Source organism: Trichosurus vulpecula, chromosome 8, assembly GCF_011100635.1.
Source record: "Trichosurus vulpecula isolate mTriVul1 chromosome 8, mTriVul1.pri, whole genome shotgun sequence".
In the NCBI taxonomy this organism is placed as follows: domain Eukaryota; kingdom Metazoa; phylum Chordata; class Mammalia; order Diprotodontia; family Phalangeridae; genus Trichosurus; species Trichosurus vulpecula.
In genome coordinates, this window is record NC_050580.1 from 71,222,357 (window position 1) to 71,241,701 (window position 19,345).

General features: G+C 42.0%; 1 protein-coding gene across 3 annotated transcripts in view; it reads right to left on the reverse strand.

Annotated features, from left to right (window-relative positions):
• LOC118828936 (annexin A8) overlaps positions 1-17,824 on the reverse strand; it is a 28,607-nt gene extending 10,783 nt beyond the window's left edge. The window contains exons 1-9 of one of the 3 annotated variants that reach the window (XM_036735830.1): positions 17,804-17,824; positions 12,214-12,304; positions 11,644-11,738; positions 9,260-9,373; positions 8,730-8,820; positions 6,699-6,778; positions 6,379-6,438; positions 3,802-3,895; positions 565-660 (exon numbers count right to left, since the gene is read on the reverse strand). In XM_036735830.1, coding sequence (XP_036591725.1) covers positions 565-660; positions 3,802-3,895; positions 6,379-6,438; positions 6,699-6,778; positions 8,730-8,820; positions 9,260-9,373; positions 11,644-11,738; positions 12,214-12,304; positions 17,804-17,824 — 742 coding nt within the window. The remainder of the gene's footprint in view (positions 1-564; positions 661-3,801; positions 3,896-6,378; positions 6,439-6,698; positions 6,779-8,729; positions 8,821-9,259; positions 9,374-11,643; positions 11,739-12,213; positions 12,305-17,803) is intronic. The other 2 variants (XM_036735831.1, XM_036735832.1) reach the window with 2 other exon arrangements.
• Positions 17,825-19,345: the final 1,521 nt, after the last annotated feature.

Genomic DNA, 19,345 nt, shown 5'->3' on the forward strand with positions numbered 1-19,345 from the left:
TTCCTTCCTTCCTTTAACCAGCTATATAACCAAGTGCACATAAATCAGTTCATCTCATGTGTAAATTAGAAGACATTTTGAAGGGTAGTTATGTGGAAGAGAGATTAGATTTGTTCTGACTTGTTTCAGAGGGCAGAGCCTTGTATTTACTTATCTCTGGATAAGTCCGACGTAAGCCGCTTGAGGGCAGGGACTGCTTTGTTTCTGTCTTAGCATACCCAGTGTCTAGCACAGTACTTGGCAAATATAAATAGGGATTGGATCTGTGATTTCATTGACATAGAGAATTCTAAGACGAGGACATGTTCTCTACCAATGCAATTCTCTGCCATGAACAGCCATAGGGAGTTTCCTAGAGACCTGAGAGGTTAAATAATTTGTCCAGAATCACCCAGCCAATATCTATCAGAGGCGGGACTTGAACCCAGATGTGTCTGGCTTCAAAGCCAACTCTGTACCAGGCTTAATAAATATTTGTTGAATTGACTTGAATTTCAAGAGGCAGCCTCCCTCTGAAAGCCTTTGGGGATGTGAACAATTATCGACACTCTTCTAATGCCTTACCAATAGTGAGCATTGCCTCCTCCAGGGAACCATGGGTCTCACTCTTAATGCTGTCTTCGATGCTCTTGTTGGCGATTTTTTGGTACTCGTCAAACACTATGTGGAAAGAGTAGACATTAGCTAGTCACAAGAATCTCTAAGGGAAGGAAGACTGCCATAGAGAAGTTTTCTGAACCCATAATCACAATTCACGGTCTAACAAAAGATTCATCTCCTCCGTTTTGTGAAATTAATTATACAAAAGGGCTTACAAAAGTATAGAAATTAAATCTTTTAGTTAAAAAAACTTATTGAAAGGAATAATAAATGAATAGAAGCATAAAATTCAACAAAAATGTCTGTCAATTAGTATAATGTTTACAGGCCATTCATGGAACATTATTCTCCTTTAAGCAAGCTACATTCTAGCCCAACTGAAGTACCTGCTTCATATATTGGACATTCTATCTCCAATTTCATGGTCTGTGTACAGTCTGTCTATACCTGTCCTTGGAAACGTTCCATTTTCACTTGTGCCTCCTAGAAACCCTAGCTTCCTTCAGTTGTAGTGCCATCTCCTACATGAGGCCTTTCCTGATCACTGAACATCTTCCTTCATAGCTGTGAGCGTGCCTCAATTCTTACCAAAATTATTGTGAATTTACTTGTATGTTTGTACATAGTTTTCATTTGCTTCTATGTGTACAAATTTTTTTTTCTCTCTTAATAGACTGTAGGCATCTGGAGCACAGAAAGTGCTTTAGTTAATATTTGATGACTGATGGAGTTGGTTCCACTGATTCTTGTCTGAAGAACTTAATGATCAGTAATTGTTTAATTCATCTTAATATTTTAAGGTGGATGTATTAAACCTATTACTAATTCACATTTATTTATTACTTTAAGTTTTATGAGACACTTTCCTCACAATCACCCTGCAAAGATGATATTCCCAAGTATAATTAATCCCAAATTGCTAAGATAAGGAAAGTCACCTTCTAGTAAAAATAAGAGCCAGGAGTGGAACTCAGATCTCCTGATTCCAAGCGTGAATCTCTTTACTTGGCAGCCTGGTACAGTGGAAAACGCATTGGCTCTGCAGTCAAGGAAGCTGGGATATGAGTTCCAACTCCAGTATTTACTGCTGTGTGACTTTAGCCTAGTCCCCTGACTTTTCTAGGCTTTTGTTTTTTCATATGCAAAATAAGTCGTTGGATAAGATGATCTTCTAAGGTCCTTTCCAGCTCTAAATCTGTGTTTCTATTTCTTTTTTCCTTTTTTCTTTTTGGAGGGGGGAAGACAGAGCAATTGGGGTTAAGTGACTTGCCCAAGGTCACACAGCTAGTAAGTGTGTCAAGTGTCTGAGGCCGAATTCGAACTCAGGTCCTCCTGACTCCAGGGCCGGTGCTCTACTCACTGCGCCACCCAGCTTCCTCCTGTGTTTCTATTTCTTAAACGTCTTCTATGTCACTGGGAATTTGATCTCCCCAAAGATGGTGGGGGTTTAAAATATAAAGAAAACAAAACAAAAAATCAGATACTTTCACAGCTGATAGATTCCCTAATGGACACTGAAGGGAAACAGATGATTTGTGGATGTCCTTAACCTTTCCAGGTTGATATCATAAAGGATGATTATAGCATTGAAGATTTAGAGTCCAACCCCCTCATTTTACGGATGAGGAAGCTGAGACTGAGAGGGAGAAGTTAAGTGACTTGTCTAGGGTCACACAATCTGAGACTGGATTTGAACTTGGGTCTTTCTGGCCCCAAGCCCAGAGCCCTAACTTCCCCTCCCCTCGTATAGCATGATGCTGGGAAAGAACATAGCTTTGAGTGTGACTCTTCAAGTCCTGACTTGGGCCATGTAACTTTAACTTAATGGCTTTTCCCCTCTCAGGTTCAGTTGCCTCGACTGTAAAAACTAACAACACACGTGCAATACCTTCCTCATGGGATAGTTGTATGGAAAGTGCTTTGTAAATTTTAAAGCAATATGTAAATAAGCGCTATTATTAATTCAAATGTTCAAGCATCCATGATTTCAGTTGTGTGACTGCTCCATCCACAGACACAGATAGCCAGCCATCTGCACTTTAGAAGGTGGCCTTTCTTCTGGAATTGTTGTGGCTGAAATAATTGTCACTTGATAGGCAACCTCCTAGTGACATGCTTCTTTAAACTTAGCTAGACATACAGTCTTCTCCGTGCCACAATGAGGCATTAGAAGAGATTCAGTAGAGGGAGCAATGATTACTTTTGGTATCACTGCCAAAGACACACTCCTGAGTTTGAGGGACCATAGTTATACTCCTGCATGGCATTGCTTCTATTCTAATGGCTGATTCAATTTGTTGGTCACGTGTGAAACAGGTGGGGTGGCTCAGCAGATAGAGCATTGGTATTGCAGTTAGAAAGACCTGAGTCCAAATCTAGCCTCAGACACTTACTGTCTGTGTGACACTGGGCAAGTCACTTGAAAATCACCCTCTTACCCCCACTTTTCTCTTAATGGGGACAATAAAACACCTAAGAGCACCTTCCTCCCAAAGTTGTTGTGAGGATAAAATGAAGTAATATTTGTGAAGCACTTTGCAAACTTTAAAGTGTATTTAAATGCTAGCTATTACGATTATTGTCATTATTAATAACAGTCCATTTAGATCAGTTCTTACAAGCCCTGGCTGATCCTCTTCTAGATGCACTAGCCTCCATGAAGATGGCCAATACCCTATCTGTGCTCATTGGACGGTGACCCCAGGCTGAGTCCTATATCTCCTTCCAGGTGGACCTGCTCTAAATCTCTAGCCTCAATCCGTCGTGTCTCTGTAGCTTCACTGGGTCTAGAAGAGCCCCTGAATCTTAAGGGCACCGATCCTGGCTAACGTCAGTTGAGCAGACTTAGCTCTGAATGATGAATGGGGAAAAGAACTGGGAATTTTAGTTCCATTGTTCTAGGAATTCCGAATGGGTAAAATAGCTCTAACCCATTCCCCTGTAGACCCTGACCACAGACAAGGGACTGAATACACCAGTTTCTACTCGCTTTAGGTTCGTCCTTCTTTATGTGGTTTGTGTGGGAAGTCAGATGTGATGGAGATTCAAGGTTTGGAAGCTGTTTGTCCAGAGCTAAAGCAGGGCTCACAGATAACTCTATGAAGGGTTAGTTAGCACAGTGCTGGGCACATAGAGAGCACTGAAGAAATGCTTGTTGACTAACTATGGGGGTGTAAAAACACAACAAAGGATACTCTGTACCTCTCATCAAATGTGTGGCACTCCGGGTGCAAAGGATGGTGATAAATTTCATCTCATCGGTACCCTGTATCTTTTCTCCAGCTGCATAGAGGTCCTAATAACACAAATAACATTTATTTATTATTTATTAAGTTATTTATCATTATTTATTAAATTATTATTATTTATTTATTAAATCATCCCTAACAACATATACCTGTAAGAAAATCCAGAAACTGAAAGAGGAAAATATTAGAGTGGAGACCATTTGAGTCAGGATCAATGGAGAGAGAAACAGAAGTGATCTTGTTATAGCAGTAAGTGTGGCAGAAACGCTTGTTTTGTTCCGTGAATTGAAAATAAAATTTAAAAAAGGAATTAGTGTTTTCCATGTGGCTCCAATGGGGCAGCTTTTTAAAAGTGATCAGAGTAGACGCAGAGGGCACTCACTGGCTGACTTACGTTTTTGAAAGCCATATCCAGAAGAGAAGCAAGAAAGGGGATAAATAATGTGTAATAAAGAATAGCTTTGTAAAAATGGCACCAACCGTGCTAAAACTGTGAATGAACTGAGATTGGTGATGAATGCTAGGGACAACAAAAGAGGCTGTTTTAAACTATGTTGTTGTTCTGTAGTATCTGACTCTTTATGACCCAATTCGGGGTTTTCTTGGCAAATATACTGGAATGGTTTGCTGTTTCTTTCTCCAGTTTATTTGATAGATAAAGAACAGCGGCAAACAGGGTTAAGTGACTTGGCCAGGGTCACACAGCTAGCAAATGTCTGAGGCTGGATCTGAACTCATGAAGATGAGTGTTCCTGGTTTCCAAGCCCAGCACTCTACCTGCTGCACCACCTAGCTGCCCCTTCATGTAAACTATGTTGGGAAAGATAAAAAAAAAGAACCAGGACTGCTCTTTGGCTTGGATAGGACGATGACAATGGATGACAGAAAGGAGACAATAATTCATTCTTTAGTCTTTTCTTCTGCTTTTTTTCCCCCCACAAAAGCCTCACTTCAATGCCTCATTGTGGTGTGGAGGTGACCCTGTGTTCTTTAATGATCCTGCCATCAGCGTGCAAAGGAGGTGGTTTGTTGAATTGAGAAAAGTCTTGGGCTGGCCATCAGAAGCCTTGGGTTCTAGTCCTAATTCTTTGATTGGGCAAGTTCCCCTCAATAGGGCCCATCTATAGCATAAGAAAGGGGGACATAGTGACCTCTAAACATTCCTTCCTCCTTTAATATTCTCTGGTTCCAAGGATAACAATAAAAGATCTCTATGTATAGTCTTTCAGACCGAGTCCTGTGGAAATTTAAAATTACAATATTAAAGGACTAGAGGCAGCCTGATGTAGTAGCGGGCCAAGCCTCAGAGTCACAAGACCTGGGTTCAAGTCCCACCTCTGACACATATGAGTTACGTGACCCTGGGCAAGTTCTATAACCTCTCAGTGCTCCAAGTGACTGTCTAAGATTTACAATGTAGACCAGGTTTGGATGTCCATTGGTAGAGGGAGTTTCCTGAATGGGAGTTTCCCTATAACAGTGAAATCACAGATTGGTCCAAATAGACAACAGTTGGAACAAATCTCCTATTTAGCTTCAGATAACTCATACGTTCACTTGTTGAGACAGCTTTCTTCTGGGGACTTCCCAAAGAGTATCCCCAGCTCCCTTGGTTTAGATATTAGAAGGGAATGACAGAAAACTTGCTCCCGATTCAGTGACAGAAGAGACCTCAATTGTAGACATTGGGATGTTTATTTCAAAGCATTAGGCTGCGCCTAGAGGGGTAGGCAAGAAAGGCAGTGACCTAGAACTCGGCATGCATGGGATAAGATGAAACACTTTGGAATAGTTATTTTTATAAATGCATATGTTTTGGATGCCAGAAAATTCCTTTCTCTGTGTCCCGTGTTTATTTTGTGATAATAGAATGATAGTTCAAATCCTCCAGGGGACAGTGATATGTAGGAGAACAAATTTCAAAGTTTATTTATTGGAGACTTTATTTCTTTTATTTTTTCCTAGGAATTCCAAGTAGACAACATCATTCTAACCCATGCTCACAAAGACACTGATCAGACATAAAAGGGAGTTGAATGCATCAGTTTCCATTTGCACTGGGGTCTGGTTCTAACATAGCTCCAATTTTCCAGGGCCTGGGTGAGAGGTGGTAGGTATCATGATGTGTGTGTGTGTGTGTGTGTGTGTGTATGTGTGTGTGTGTGTGCGTGTGTAAAATGCGTGGGGACATTTTTAATGTCTAGGGAAGCAATGGTAGGGCTCATGAATACGTTGGACTAGATATCCTCTGAGGTCTCTCTAAGCTTACTTGAGCAAAAAAATAGAAGAATGATAAAAGCATCCAGGAAGCAATAAAATAAAATACCCAGAAGAAAACAGAGGGAAACAAAGTGGTATAGCTCTGGAACTAACATGTTAAACGTACTTTAAAAAAATTCAAGTCATATGGAGCTTGAATTTTTGTGTATAGTCCTCTTTTTCTGTTCTTTGCATATCCAAATGCTCATATTTTCTGGTGTTTGACAAGTTCAGAATAATGGAAGAAATATTTAATAATTAAAAAGTTTACCTGTGCATCCTGGAGTGCCAGTCCTGGATCCACAAAACCGCTGACATCATCTCTACTGCCCTGTGAGAGGAAAACAAAAGTAGTTATATAAGGAAATGGATTCTTCTCCCAGAGCAGACATGAAGCTGAGGCTGAATCTTACATTCCTACCCTTGGCTGCCCTAGGAGTTCCATCCCTTTGACATTTGAATCATCAAAGGCTTTCTCTCTGCAGACCCATGTGACCCTGCTCTCCGATTCAGGGCTTTCTCAGGGAACCAGGCCTGTGGACCCTTCCACGACTGCCTTAGGGACCATCAGAAAAGCAAACCCGCTCTTACTTGCAGAAGGCAGACCAGGATTCTCTCCAGGTATCCACTCGTGTCTGATTTAATATCTTCTTCCAGGTTGGAACCATATTCTGTATGGCAGAAACTCAGGAGGGTTAATAAAATTGGTTCAAATTTATACAACGCTTTAAAGTATAAAAGCACTTTCCCTGTGATGAAATGACCCTGTGAGGTAGGTGTGCATAGAGAAAATACCAGATTTAGAAGGACTGGGGCCTGATATATCATAGATTTAGATCAAGAAGGGATTGGGGAAGCCATTGAGACTAATACTTTTATTTTACAAATGGGGAAATTGAGGCTGAGAAATTAAGTGACTTGTCCAAAATCACACAGCTAGTAAATGTCTGAGCCAAGATTTGAACAAATCATTTTAAAGATAAGGAAATTGAAGCCTGGGAGGTTAAGTGACTTGCTTAATGTTGCAGAACTAATAAGAAAAAGAGTCAGGATTTGAATCCAGGCCTTCTGACTCCAAATTCTAGTAGGCTGCAATGTTGAATGTGCTGTACTGGTCACCACAGTATTGGTGGGCAGGAAAATCTTTCTGGTCACATCATAGTGAGAAAAAGAGAGCTTTGAATATGGCTCCGTACACACATTTTCTCATATCCAGATGCAAAGCCCGTTGGATTCTCTATAAATGTGATTTGGGGCAAGTTACACGTCCTCCTTAACCTTCAGTTTCTTAATCTGTAAAATGAGAGACTTAGACTAGAGGGCCTTTGAGGTCCATTCAATGATCCTATGACTATCAGGCTCTTAGAGCCAGATCTCTCTACTACCATGTCGAGTCCGAGAATACCTCTTGGGGAGCTCATCAGCTCATCACCTTTTCTACTCTTGCCATGGCCTGAAGACCATCACATCTGAGGCTCTTGGTCACAACCCTCCCTTCTCATTGACATTGGTCCGTCAAGCTCTACAGAAGCTACTTGGGCTGTGTTTCTGAATCCCATCAGGTGAGCTTCCCCTAAGATTTGTCTATGGCTTTCATCTTTGTCAGTTCCCTTTCTTTCATAGGACAATGGGGCAGGGAGCACAGGCTTTATCATTTGCACGTGTCACAAGCTATTAGTCTGTATCTGTGTAAAGAAACAACAGGAGGTAGCTTAGGTGACCCAATGGATAGAGTCCTGGTCCTGGAGTCAGGAAGACTTGAATTCAAATCTGACCTCAGACACTTACAAGCTGTGTGATCCTGGGCAAGTCACTTAATCTCTGATTGCCTTAATATACTGGAGAAGGAAATGCTGAGCCAATCGAATATCTTTGCAAAGAAAACCCCGTGGACAGGTCCACTGGGTCATGAAGAGTTGGACACAACTGAACAACAACAAATCGATTTCTTTGTAATGAATTTCTTAGTCAAGGCAGTCCTTACATTCCCACTGCCTTGGTAGAGCATACCATTTTAACTCTCAATCTTTTCCCTTCTAGACAAACTTATTAATGAGAAAAATCAAATAAGCATTGTAGGAAGATCATTTAAAATACATAAATAGCCTCTACTAGATATGAAATACAGTAATGAATATAAAGGATGCTTGAGAGCAATTTGCAATTTACTTGGAAAAATGTAATTTCTGTGCTTTTAAAACCCAAAAATAAAAATAGTTGGTGCAGTACACGGTAAGTGAGGATATTTAGCGAGATGATCTCTAAAGCCTCTTCAAAGAGCCAACATTCTATGCTTTTCTACTTATGTAAAATGTAGGTCAGGAAGTTCTTCTGATGCCAAGATTTTTTGCAAAGTTCCCAGGATCGGGAGAGCACTGCCGCCACCTCCTTTTTGGGAGATGTTTTGAGGTGACTTCTAGGACACTAGGCAGTGTCTACTTGAGGTCTTACAGGTCCTCACATCCCCAAAATGTCTTACACTCTGACAGTGTGCGGCCCCTCCACCTCCCCGTATCTTTGTCTCCATTGCTACTAAGCCCGCTAATTGGTGAATTCCCTTCAGCAATTGCCTTACGAATCCTTTACATGAGATACCAAGGGCAGAGCCACAATGACTCTTACCTTCCTCGTAAGCTTTCATGATTTCCCTAAGTTGGGTTTTGGTCCGAGATGCCAAGACCTCAATGATGACACCCTCTTTGGTTCCTATACCCTGGGAAGAGAAAGAAATTCCACATAAGAGTAACTTCTGGCAAATGAAACATATGGAAGCCATTATGAGGATAACGTACTAGACAGGTTCTTAGGGGGACCATGGTAGAACGTTTTTGCATGAGTAGATTTCAATGAGTCAGAATTGTGTCTGTGCGTTTTGAAATTTAATGTATTGCTTGGGTCTGGCAAATTAAAATGTGTTTTTTTTTGCATTTATGCCTGCCACAATGTTGATAACTTTATAGTGCATATTGTTTGAAAACAAGAGACAGCAGCAACCCTTCCATCTCATGGCAAATATTTACTAGATGCCTGCCATGGAGGATGCAGAAGGTCAAACATTTGTCTTCCTCATCAGGAGCTGAAGCCTGAGGCAATATCTGGATGGGCAGCATTTAGGCTATCACTTGACAGGCCTTCAACATTGCTTCAGTTACCTTCATGGCATCATGTAATTCCTTAGCTTCATATTTGTATGGTGGGTACATGAGGGCTATGATGAGCCTCTCAAACTTGCCGCTCAGTTCAGATTTCAAGGTCTCAGTCAGATCCTATTGTAAAGAGAGAGTAAGAAGATGCTTTATCAGAGACAACCTGGCTCAGAGAAATTTCCATGTCATCGCCAGTTAGAAGAGAAATCATAAGGATCTCGCCAGCTCACCCCCTTTCTTCTCTCTTCTTAGGCTCATATTGCCCAGATGCCTGTCTAGACCAGATGCTCTATTTAGGGGGAATACGGAGCCACAGGGATCGCTAATGTTAGCTAAATGGAACACCATTTAACATCCAAATTTATCAGTTAGATTGGTGGCACTCAAGTTTTGCCATCTAGTGGCTCTTCTCTAATCCTCCTGAGTGCTTCCTTGACCTCCCATGCTCCATATTATTTCTCCATCCAACAAATGTGAGTCAGCCTTTTTCTCTTAGGGACCTCCACCAGTGGACAGTCCTGGATCACTCCACAAAAAGAACTTGAGACTGTAGCAAATCAGAAAGGAAGGTAGGCAGGGAGGGAATGAATGTGGAGGGAAGCAGAATCAGGCCACTAAGCCTTTTTGTCCAGATGATGGCTTCTCACGACACCACCTCCAGAGTAGATGTTTAGATTGGGGCAGCTAGGTCAAGTGCTAGACTTGGAGTTAGGAACACCTGTGCTGGAATTCTATCTCCAACACTTACTCTCTAAGTGGCCCTGGTCAAGTCACTTAATCTCTCTTAGTCTCAGTTTCTTCAACTGTAAAATGGGATAGTAAGAGTATCTCTCCCTCAGGGTTGCATTTAATGTACTTTGTAACCTTAAAGCTATGTATCAATATTAGTTATTATTAATGGCCACGGGACCCTTGGAATTCCACCCCCTGGGAGAGTGGAAGTAGTAGAGAGTCTTGTTGCTAGTCTGGGGGATCATTGAGCCATGTGGATTGCTAATGTTAGACACTATCTGCTCTGAGGTGTACTAGTACGGCCACCTTCCCTTTCTTCAGCTGAGACAGAAAATGAGAGACATTTATTTTCTTCAAATCTGAGATAGGCCAACAACATCAACATTAACTAATTTTTTTTTAGTCCAGGAAAACATATCTGTAATATAGACTTAGTGAGAAGTTAGAGGTGGGGCTTGAATCCAGGTCCTCCTATCTCCAAGGCTGGACCTCTAAGGAGCATCCAGGTTGTTCACGGGATAGATCACTGGCCCTGGGGTCAGGAGGATCTGGGTTCAAATCCTGCCTTTAGACATTTACTAGCTGAGTGACCATGGGCAAGTCACTTAACCCTGTTTGCCTCAGTTTCTCGATCTGTAAAAAAAGCTAGAGAAGGTAGTGGCAGACCACTCCAGCATCCTTGCCAAGAAAGCTCCAAATTTGGGGTCACGGAGAGTCAGACATGAATGAAAGGCCTCAACAACAAAAGGTACCAAAGGTACCATACTACCTTTGGGCCATTAGCTATATTGATTAAGATTATGAGCTCTCCTAGTACATTCCTTGAGATAAAGGAGACTGTGCATGATCTGCAAAGAGCAACATCCTTTCTGAGATTTCTGACCTATTTTCTCCATTAGTCATAAATAACAGTTTACATTTGCATAGCCGTTGGTGTAGAATAAGAGTCGTTTTAGTAGCTAGCATTTATATGGTGCTTTCAGATTTGCAAAGAGTTTATAATTATCATCTCATTTTATCCTCTTATAACAACCCCAGGAGTTTAATACTATTCTTATCCCCATTTTACACATGAGGAAACTGAGTCAGACGGAGCCACACAGCTGGTATGTGAGGTCAGATTTGAACTCAGGTCTTCTTGAATTCAGGGCCGGAGCTAGTAAAGCAGTCCTTAATTCCATTTTATAGACTTAGAGCTGGAGGCTGTGGATGCGATCGTGTCTAACTTGGCTCCTCTTATTCTAACACAGAGCTGCGCTACCCAAGTGGGTAATTTAGTATGATAATTTAGTATTTTAGTGTAATATTTAGAATAATAATGACATTTAGTATAACTTGGTATAATAATAATATTCATACTATTTAGGATAATAATAATGTTTAGATAGCTCTTTAAGGTTTGCAAATATTGTCTTGTTTGCTCCTCACAACAACCCTGGGAAATAGTGGCTGTTATTATCTCCATTTTGCAGATTGGGAAACTGAGTCAGACAGCAGTTAAATGACTCGCCCAGGGTCACGCTGGTGTCTGAGGCCATGTGTGAGCTCAGGTCTCTCTGGACATCCAGTGTAGCACCAGCGCTGCCTTCCTGGGCTGGCAGGAGAAGTGAGATTTACAGGCTGGTGACTGGTCAGGCCCTGTGATGCCCTTTCTTTACCTTTCCATACCGAGACTTGTACGCTTTGGCAATCTGTTGCCGCTGTGCGCTGCTCCTCTTGGTGAGGACGTCAATGATGGCCTGCTCATTGGTTCCTGTTGAGGACACATGCATGTGTCTATGTATAGATGTACACACACATATAGACACCACGCCCCGCCCCCCAATAAGTTTACATCAACCTTTCATTGAAGCCCAACTTGACACAATAATTGTTTGTTGTTAATTTGGTCAAAACCTGTGATTTTATTCTTGTATTGAGCTCTGGGGGAGGAAACTCTTGATCAGGGCAGATCTAAAACTGCCCTGCAATTTTTAATCTTAAAGACTTGCCCAAGGGCACTGAGAGACAAAGCTCCTTGCCCAGAATTACCCAACCAGTATGTGGAAAGGCTGGATTTAAATCCACACCTTCCTCTGTTCGTTGTCCACGGTTGGTTGGGTTCTCCCGTTTATTATTCCCATGCTGCTTCTCTACACAATAGTTACTTCTTTGAAAACAAATAGAAACACTTAAATTACCTTAAAATAATTTTTTCCAAAGGAGGTCTGATCAGGTTGACGACTTACCTATTCCTTTCATGGCCGTGTACAACGTTTCAGCATCAGGTTCAGGGTTGAAGTGAGGGTTGCCCTTCACAGTGACACCTTCTTGCTCAACCTGAGGGGGGAAAATCATCACTCTATCATCTCTGGTGACAGCCAGACCAACCCTACTATCAGAAACTGAATCTTTGAGGTGTTTGGTTTAGTATCTAGAATACCCAAGGGTGTATAATAAATAGGGAATCTGCAAGTCACAGTCACTTCGGGAGCATTCGCAAGGCTCCTTTCAGGAACGAGAAGAGGACTTGAATTAAATTTCCTTTCTTACTTTGTCACTTAGAGGCTGCCTTTCATACTCAAGTCAACAAGGATTTATTAAATACCCACTAAGCACTAGGCACCATGGCCAGAGGCTGGGGACAGGAAGACAGGAACAAACTGGTGCTTGCTCACAAGGAGTTTCCGTTCTCCTTGCAGAGAAGGTTGTCTTTTCATTCCTCCATTTTCCTCCCCTGATCCCCCCATCCCCATCTTCCTGCTCCTTTTGGTAATGGACTTTCCCCTTGGACCTCAGATAGTACTTTGTTCTGCAACGTTAATGTGCTTAGGAGGCAATGCCATGTATTATGGTTTGGGTCTTATCCCCCTACTAGACTGAAAGCTTCTAGAAGGCAGGGACCATGCCTTAGCTAAGCTTTGTAGCTCCACCAGCACCTAACACAGTGTGCAATTTATCTTAAGTACTTAATAAGTGTTTGTTGAATGGATGGTCTAATTAGCAATTCCCTCCATACTTCATTTACCTCCTGGTCTATGAAATGATGGTCAAGGGAAGTGAAGAATTAAGATAACGGAGGCAGCTAGGTGGGGCAGTGGATAAAGGGCTGGGCTTGGAATCAGGAAGACTCATCTTCATGAGTTCAAATCCAGCCTCAGACACTTACTAGCTGTGTGACTTTGGGCAAGTCACTTAACCTGGTTTATCTTAGCGGCCTCATCTGTACAATGAGCCGGAGGAAGGAAATGACAAACCACTCCAGTATCTTTGTTGAGAAAACTCCAAATGGGGTCACAAGGGTCAAAGGACTCAGCAACAACAAGACAAGGGAAAGACCTGCCTACCGAAAGGTGCAACTAGTTGAGCAAGGTCTCAGTTCTTTGAACATGGAAAGAAAGTGACATAGTGACCTTCTTCTCAGTCCTAAAATGGAAAAAAGTTTCCCACATAATCTCCAGTAGCATCTATGGTTCAAGTCTCGGGAGGATTTCAGCTTCTCAAAGAAATTCATTTGCACATAACACTGAATTCTTTTCCAGACTAATAATAACAATAATTAATAATCATAATGATAGCTAGAATTTACACAGCACTTTAAGGTTTGTAAAGTGCTTTACAAATATTACCTCATTTTGTCTTTACAACCACCCTAGAAGGTAGATGCTGCTTATTATCGCCTCCCATTTTACAGATGAGGAAACTGAGGTACAGGTTGAGTGACTTGCCTAGGGTTACACAGTAAGTGTCTGAGGCTGGGTTGGATTCTTGCCTTACCTCCCACTGCTCCCCATTTTTATACTGTACTTGCAGCTAGACTGAACTCACTGTTCTACGAATCTGTCTCTCACTTTCCCACTTCTGCATCTCTTGTCATTATCTTCTCTATATTTGGAAACCCCCTCTCTTCCACAACACACATCTCCTTCTGTCAAAGTTTTATTCTTCTTTAAAAGTCTATATATCAATTGCCATCCTGTCCATGAAGCATTTTTTTTTTGGACAGGACCAGTAATTTCACTGGCACAAGGAATCCCCTCTGTGACAAAATGTCTTCAGGTTGCCTGGAGACCCTGAGGAGTTAAGTGATTTGTTCAGGGTCACGCAGCTTCTGTCAGAAGCACAATTTGAACCCAAGCCTGTCCTGATTCCTGAGCTGGCTTCCTAACCACCACACACCATCATGGAGCCCTCTCTGGTGCTGTCCAGTCAAAAATGCTCCTAACTTCTTAGCAGCTCCCATAGACCACAGTAAATATACAAAAAAGGCATTAAGAGTGTGATATTTCAATTATAGTTGTCTGTCTCAGTGCCTTGTCTAACCTCCTAGACCCTAAGGACCTTGAAGACTGTCTCTGTCTTCTCTGTTTCTCACTCAGCACCTAGTACAGTAGCTTGCATTTAGCTTTCTTGTTATTGAGTTGTGCTTGACTCTTCACGGCCCCATTTGGGGTTTTCTTGGCAAGTATATTGGAGCGCTTTGCAATTCCTTCACCAGCTCATTTTACAGATGAGGAAACTGAGGCAAACAGGGTTAAGGGATTTACCCAGGGTCATACAGCCAGTAAGTGTCTGAGGCTGGATTTGAACTCAGGTCTTCCTGACTCCAGGCCCAGTGCTCTATCTACTTGCTGCCTTGCATTTGGTAGGTTCTTAATAAATGTTTGATGGATTCAATTGTTTTTTGACTCTAAGGTTAAGGATAAATTGTGAAGCATAGTCTTTAAAGCGGCAGGATATGAAGTCCTGTTGGAAATTGGGCTAGAGGAGCCATCATTCCGCCAAGAGAGATCCTGGGTTGTATGCAGCATCTTGGCACAGAAGGAGCCCACTTGTATATTTTATTTAGTCCTGGGTGTAGCAATAAACCTTGTTTTATTGAAAACCACTGTCTTTTACTCTGTTTTTGTGTATGGTTTTTGGGGCACTCTCATATATGTTCTCCTTTCTAGCCTCATGACCACCTTGTTCAACAGGCAAGGCAAGTATTTTCAGTTTCATTTTACAGATGAAAAAACTGACCGTCAGAGACAACAGAGGTGACTTCCTCAAGATCAAATGTCTAGCACAGACTAGAACTGAAACCTATCATCTGATTCCAGCTCCAGAGGGCTAGAGATGATCCATCTGGAGAGTTCTTGCACTCATCTGTCTTGCTTATTACTCTCTGTTGTTAAGAGTAGGAGTGTGTGTGTGTGTGTGTGTGTGTGTGTGTGTGTGTGTAGGCTTGAGGGATAGAGTACGTGCAGGTGTGAAAGTGGTTTGTTGATGGCCCATGGGGTGTTTTGTGTGTTTGTGTGTGTATGCCCTATAAGGTGGCTGGGGGCCATTTGGGGTGGCATGCATGGTGGGTGTGGTTCTGTGAAATGCTTGGGGTGTGTCAGTGTGTTTGGTGTCTGTTCCAGAGAGAAAGGGATAGGAACAGAGTCAGCGTGGTGCCATGGTCTTCCCACTCTATTCCCCCAGCCACAAAGATTGCTCAAGAACTCTGTCCCAGAAAGGTGTTCCTGCCACTCCCTGTTTCCTTTCCCCTCTGGAATGTAGGCTGGCCCACAATCTTTCTCTCTACCTAGTCTGGGAAAGGGCTGGTAGGGTGAGGTTTTCCTCTATCTCATTCAGAATAGAGTTTTGTTCTTGGGGAAGAACACCTAGGCTTCAAGGGCCATTGCAAAGCCTTTCTTGGGTTTCTAGCCAGTGGAGAACCTCTGTGCTGGCATTCGCTGGTCTGGTGGCTGGAGGCTAGGGGCTGGGGCTGATGACCTGTTGAGTTCTCTCACAGATCTTTGAGGTTAATATTAAAAAGACTCTGAGGCTGGGGGTGGGGTGAGGCAGGAATCTGGAATTTACAAAGACAAGTGTGATTTAACAGACTCAGACTGAGAGCTCCCAATTTCTCATGCCCATTGTGCTAACTGATTTTTCCATAAAACCTTTTAGTCTTTTATGTGAAGCAAGTATCTAAAGATAGTAATAGAGAGAGACATTAGCAATTTCCCAAGGTTTTAGAGGCTTATTCAAGCAGAAATATTTTATGGAATAAATATGACTCAGCCAAGCATGTCTACACACATTTACAATGTCCTTAATAATGATTACAAAGGAGCTCATCTGCCTCTTTGTCTTTCCTCATTAAATGAATATAAGCTAGTAAAAAAATACACAAACGACTAAACAAAGCCTCAATGGGCAGAATAAGAACAGGAGAGAAGGAAGGAGGGTGGGAGGGGGAGAGATGGGAGGGAGGGAGGGAGAGAGAAAGAGAGGCTTATTAAATAAGAAGGAAGCTCAGGTCCTGGCACGAACTTCCAACATGGGCTGCGCCCAGAGAAAGCATGGTTCTGTAATTTTGGAGTCAGAGAACTTGGTTTTCAAATCCTGGTTCTGACACTACCTACCTAACCATGAGTAAGTCTACACTCAACTTTCTTAGCTACAATTTCTTTATCTGCAAAATCAATGAGGGAGTTGGATCAGATAATTTTTAGGATCCCTTCTATCCCTATCCTAGCCTTTCTTCTGACCTACACTGATCCTTTCTGTGTCCAAGAGTACTTAGCAGACCTCTATGTCTAGGGAAAATTTAGTCTGGGGACTGAACAGGTGATTTCACTGGTGAGGTGAACCCTAATGCTGCTCAATGCCTCCTTTTCTACTTAGGGTCTTAGAAAGTTACCTGGGAGACACCGAGGGGTTAAGGGTCTTAAAAGACTTGCCCAGAGTCATCCAGCCAATATGAGTCAAAGATGGGACATAAATCCAGCCCTTCCTGCCTGCAAGGCTGAGTCTTTATCCCATAGCCTCTTCTGCCTCTCAAGCAGATTAAAAAAGCCCAAGTCCTAGTCCCAGTTGCTTGGCTTTTTACCTCTACCTTTCTGAGCTCATTTTTTTTATCTGCCAAACAAGGCATGATGGGTTGAAATCTGGAAGAGACTTTTGAGGTCCAATCACCTCATTTTACAGGTGAGGAAACAGAAGCTCAGAGAGGCTTCATGACTTGCCCAGGGTCTAACAAAACTTATACTGCTACCTGCCTCACAGGAGCTGTTGGAGCATCCAATGATATAACATTACGAACAGAGCTTTGTAGCCATAAAATGTAATATGAAAATGACCTATTGTTTAAATTAGCCTCTTGGTCTGCACAAGCCCTTCTTAAAAAAGAGGCATAGCCTTTTGCCTAGATAACCTCTGGAGCTTATGTCTTGCTCAACTTACAATAGCCTAACAGATTTTAGACAAGATGGTGCTGGCTACTGGAAGAAAAGGAGGATCAGAACAATTTTCATTGCAGATCCCTTTTCCAGGTAGTCAAACTGGTTCTTTTAATCCAAGGATTCTTAACATTTTTTGTGTCTTGGACCCCTTTGGCAATCTGAGGAAGCCTGTGGACCCATTCTCAGAATAATGTTTTTAATGCATAAAATAAGGATACATAGAATTACAAAGGAAACCAATTATAGTGAAATAAAAATGTCAAAATATTAAAAAAAATAAGTTCCTGGATCCGAGGCTAAGAATTCCTGCTTTTGACAAACAGAGTCAAGTCGGGAACTTGGGGGCCGTATCTGACATTCAGCTTCTCCCTATTTCCTGTTTCACCCTTAATTACAGAAAAAAATTTGAGCACAAGGTGACTGACTGGGCAAGAATGGTTCCCTACAAATCTATCCCCACAACTAGAAAACCAACTCGATTCTCACTTCTTTCAGTTAATGTGGTAGCTGATATGAAAAGTAGGATTATATGCTAAGCCCTCTATTTTCTGTTTTCTTGGGAGTTCAAGGAACCATTACTATATTCTACGAAAGCCATTTCCACACCAGCATTTTATTGACTTACCCAAGCTTTCCACCAGGCCATTGTCTTCAGTCCAGTGCCCCTTTCCCTAGTGAAGTAGAGGAGAAAAATACAAAATAGCATTATCTAGAGAGCAGCTGTATACTTTTAGGATTATGGCACATGTGTAGGATACATAGAAGGACCCCCTTCACCCTCACCTCCACCTCTACCCCTTCCTTCAACCAACCTACCAGTAGGAAAAAATAAATGTCTCAAAAGTTTGGTTTCTTTTAACTTCGGAGACACAGGACCGTAATCGGCTAACCAGCTCTATTCCTGTCTGGGATAGTCAGCTTCTTTCTATAACTTCTCCCAGGGCCACACCCTTCAACCAGGCTGGGTCTGTTTCTCAGAAATGACTTCACTGCCAAATAATTGCCCCAGTTTGAAAAACCCACAGCTCTAAATCAGGTGATCAAACATAGTAGCTATTGGGAAATGCTCCTATTTAGAATGGAGCCCCAGAGAAGAAAGGGAGAGCAGAGATTGCCTAAATCCAACGCCTTTGTGATACAGATAAGAAACTGCCACCCAAAGTGAAGTGACCAGAATTCACCTTTATAATTGGGTGGTTCTAAAACCATATTTCGCTATTTTTGTCAATGAGGGATGGAAACAAATCCAGGTCTTACAGACAGAGCTGAAATGAGTTATGCAGTAACATACTTGTCGAGTACCTATCAAATGCAGAATATTTTAGTGTGGAAGGATTCAAAAGAAATGTAAAGATTTAGACCCTGTTCCTCAGGAGCTTTCAGGCTGATGGGGAGGGGTGGTGGTGGAACCATATATAATCCATCAATAGACATTATTACACACCAGAAATGATGAGAAAACAGCGGTAGCAATGTATTGATCCATGCCAAACAATATATGGGTGGTGGAGTGGCAAGAATGCTGATTTGGGAATCAGAAGACTTAGGTCTGTTTCAGCTAGTTGTGTGACTGTGGGCAAGTCACCCAACATTTTTGAGGCTCAGATTTGTCATCTACTGGATGGGAATATTGTTCTTTGCCCTGCTTACCTCACTGGGTTGTTTTGAAGATCAGATAATTTAACAATACATAATGCCCTTTGCCGCTATAACCATGTAGGTTGTTATTAGCTAGTTGCTTAGAAATGGGATATTCTAGTGTTTAACAGCATTCCTCTCTTCTCTCAGCCCATGTTTCAAGCAACCTTTGTTGTTGCAAGGGCACACCCTCCACTGGAAATTTAGGGGTGAGGCTTAGGTTTATAGTCTTGATTGCAGAGTTAAATTTGTGTTCAGTTTTCAGGCTTTCTCTCTACCCACAGAATATTTGTACAGCTTTTATTTGTGCCTTGGAGACATATAAAGAAGGGAGCCTGATACTTCTTTTTCCATGGATGGGGTTAGCTTATTTTTTGGGGGCTGGTGATAGGCAGACCATCAGGCAGGCTCCCAGCCTTCCCTGGTCTAGTGGTCTTTGTCCTTAGCAGGCTTCCCAGCTTGATTTCTGTTTGTGTAGGGAAGAAGATAGATTGATAAAGAATTTATTGTGTACTATGGGCCAGGCATT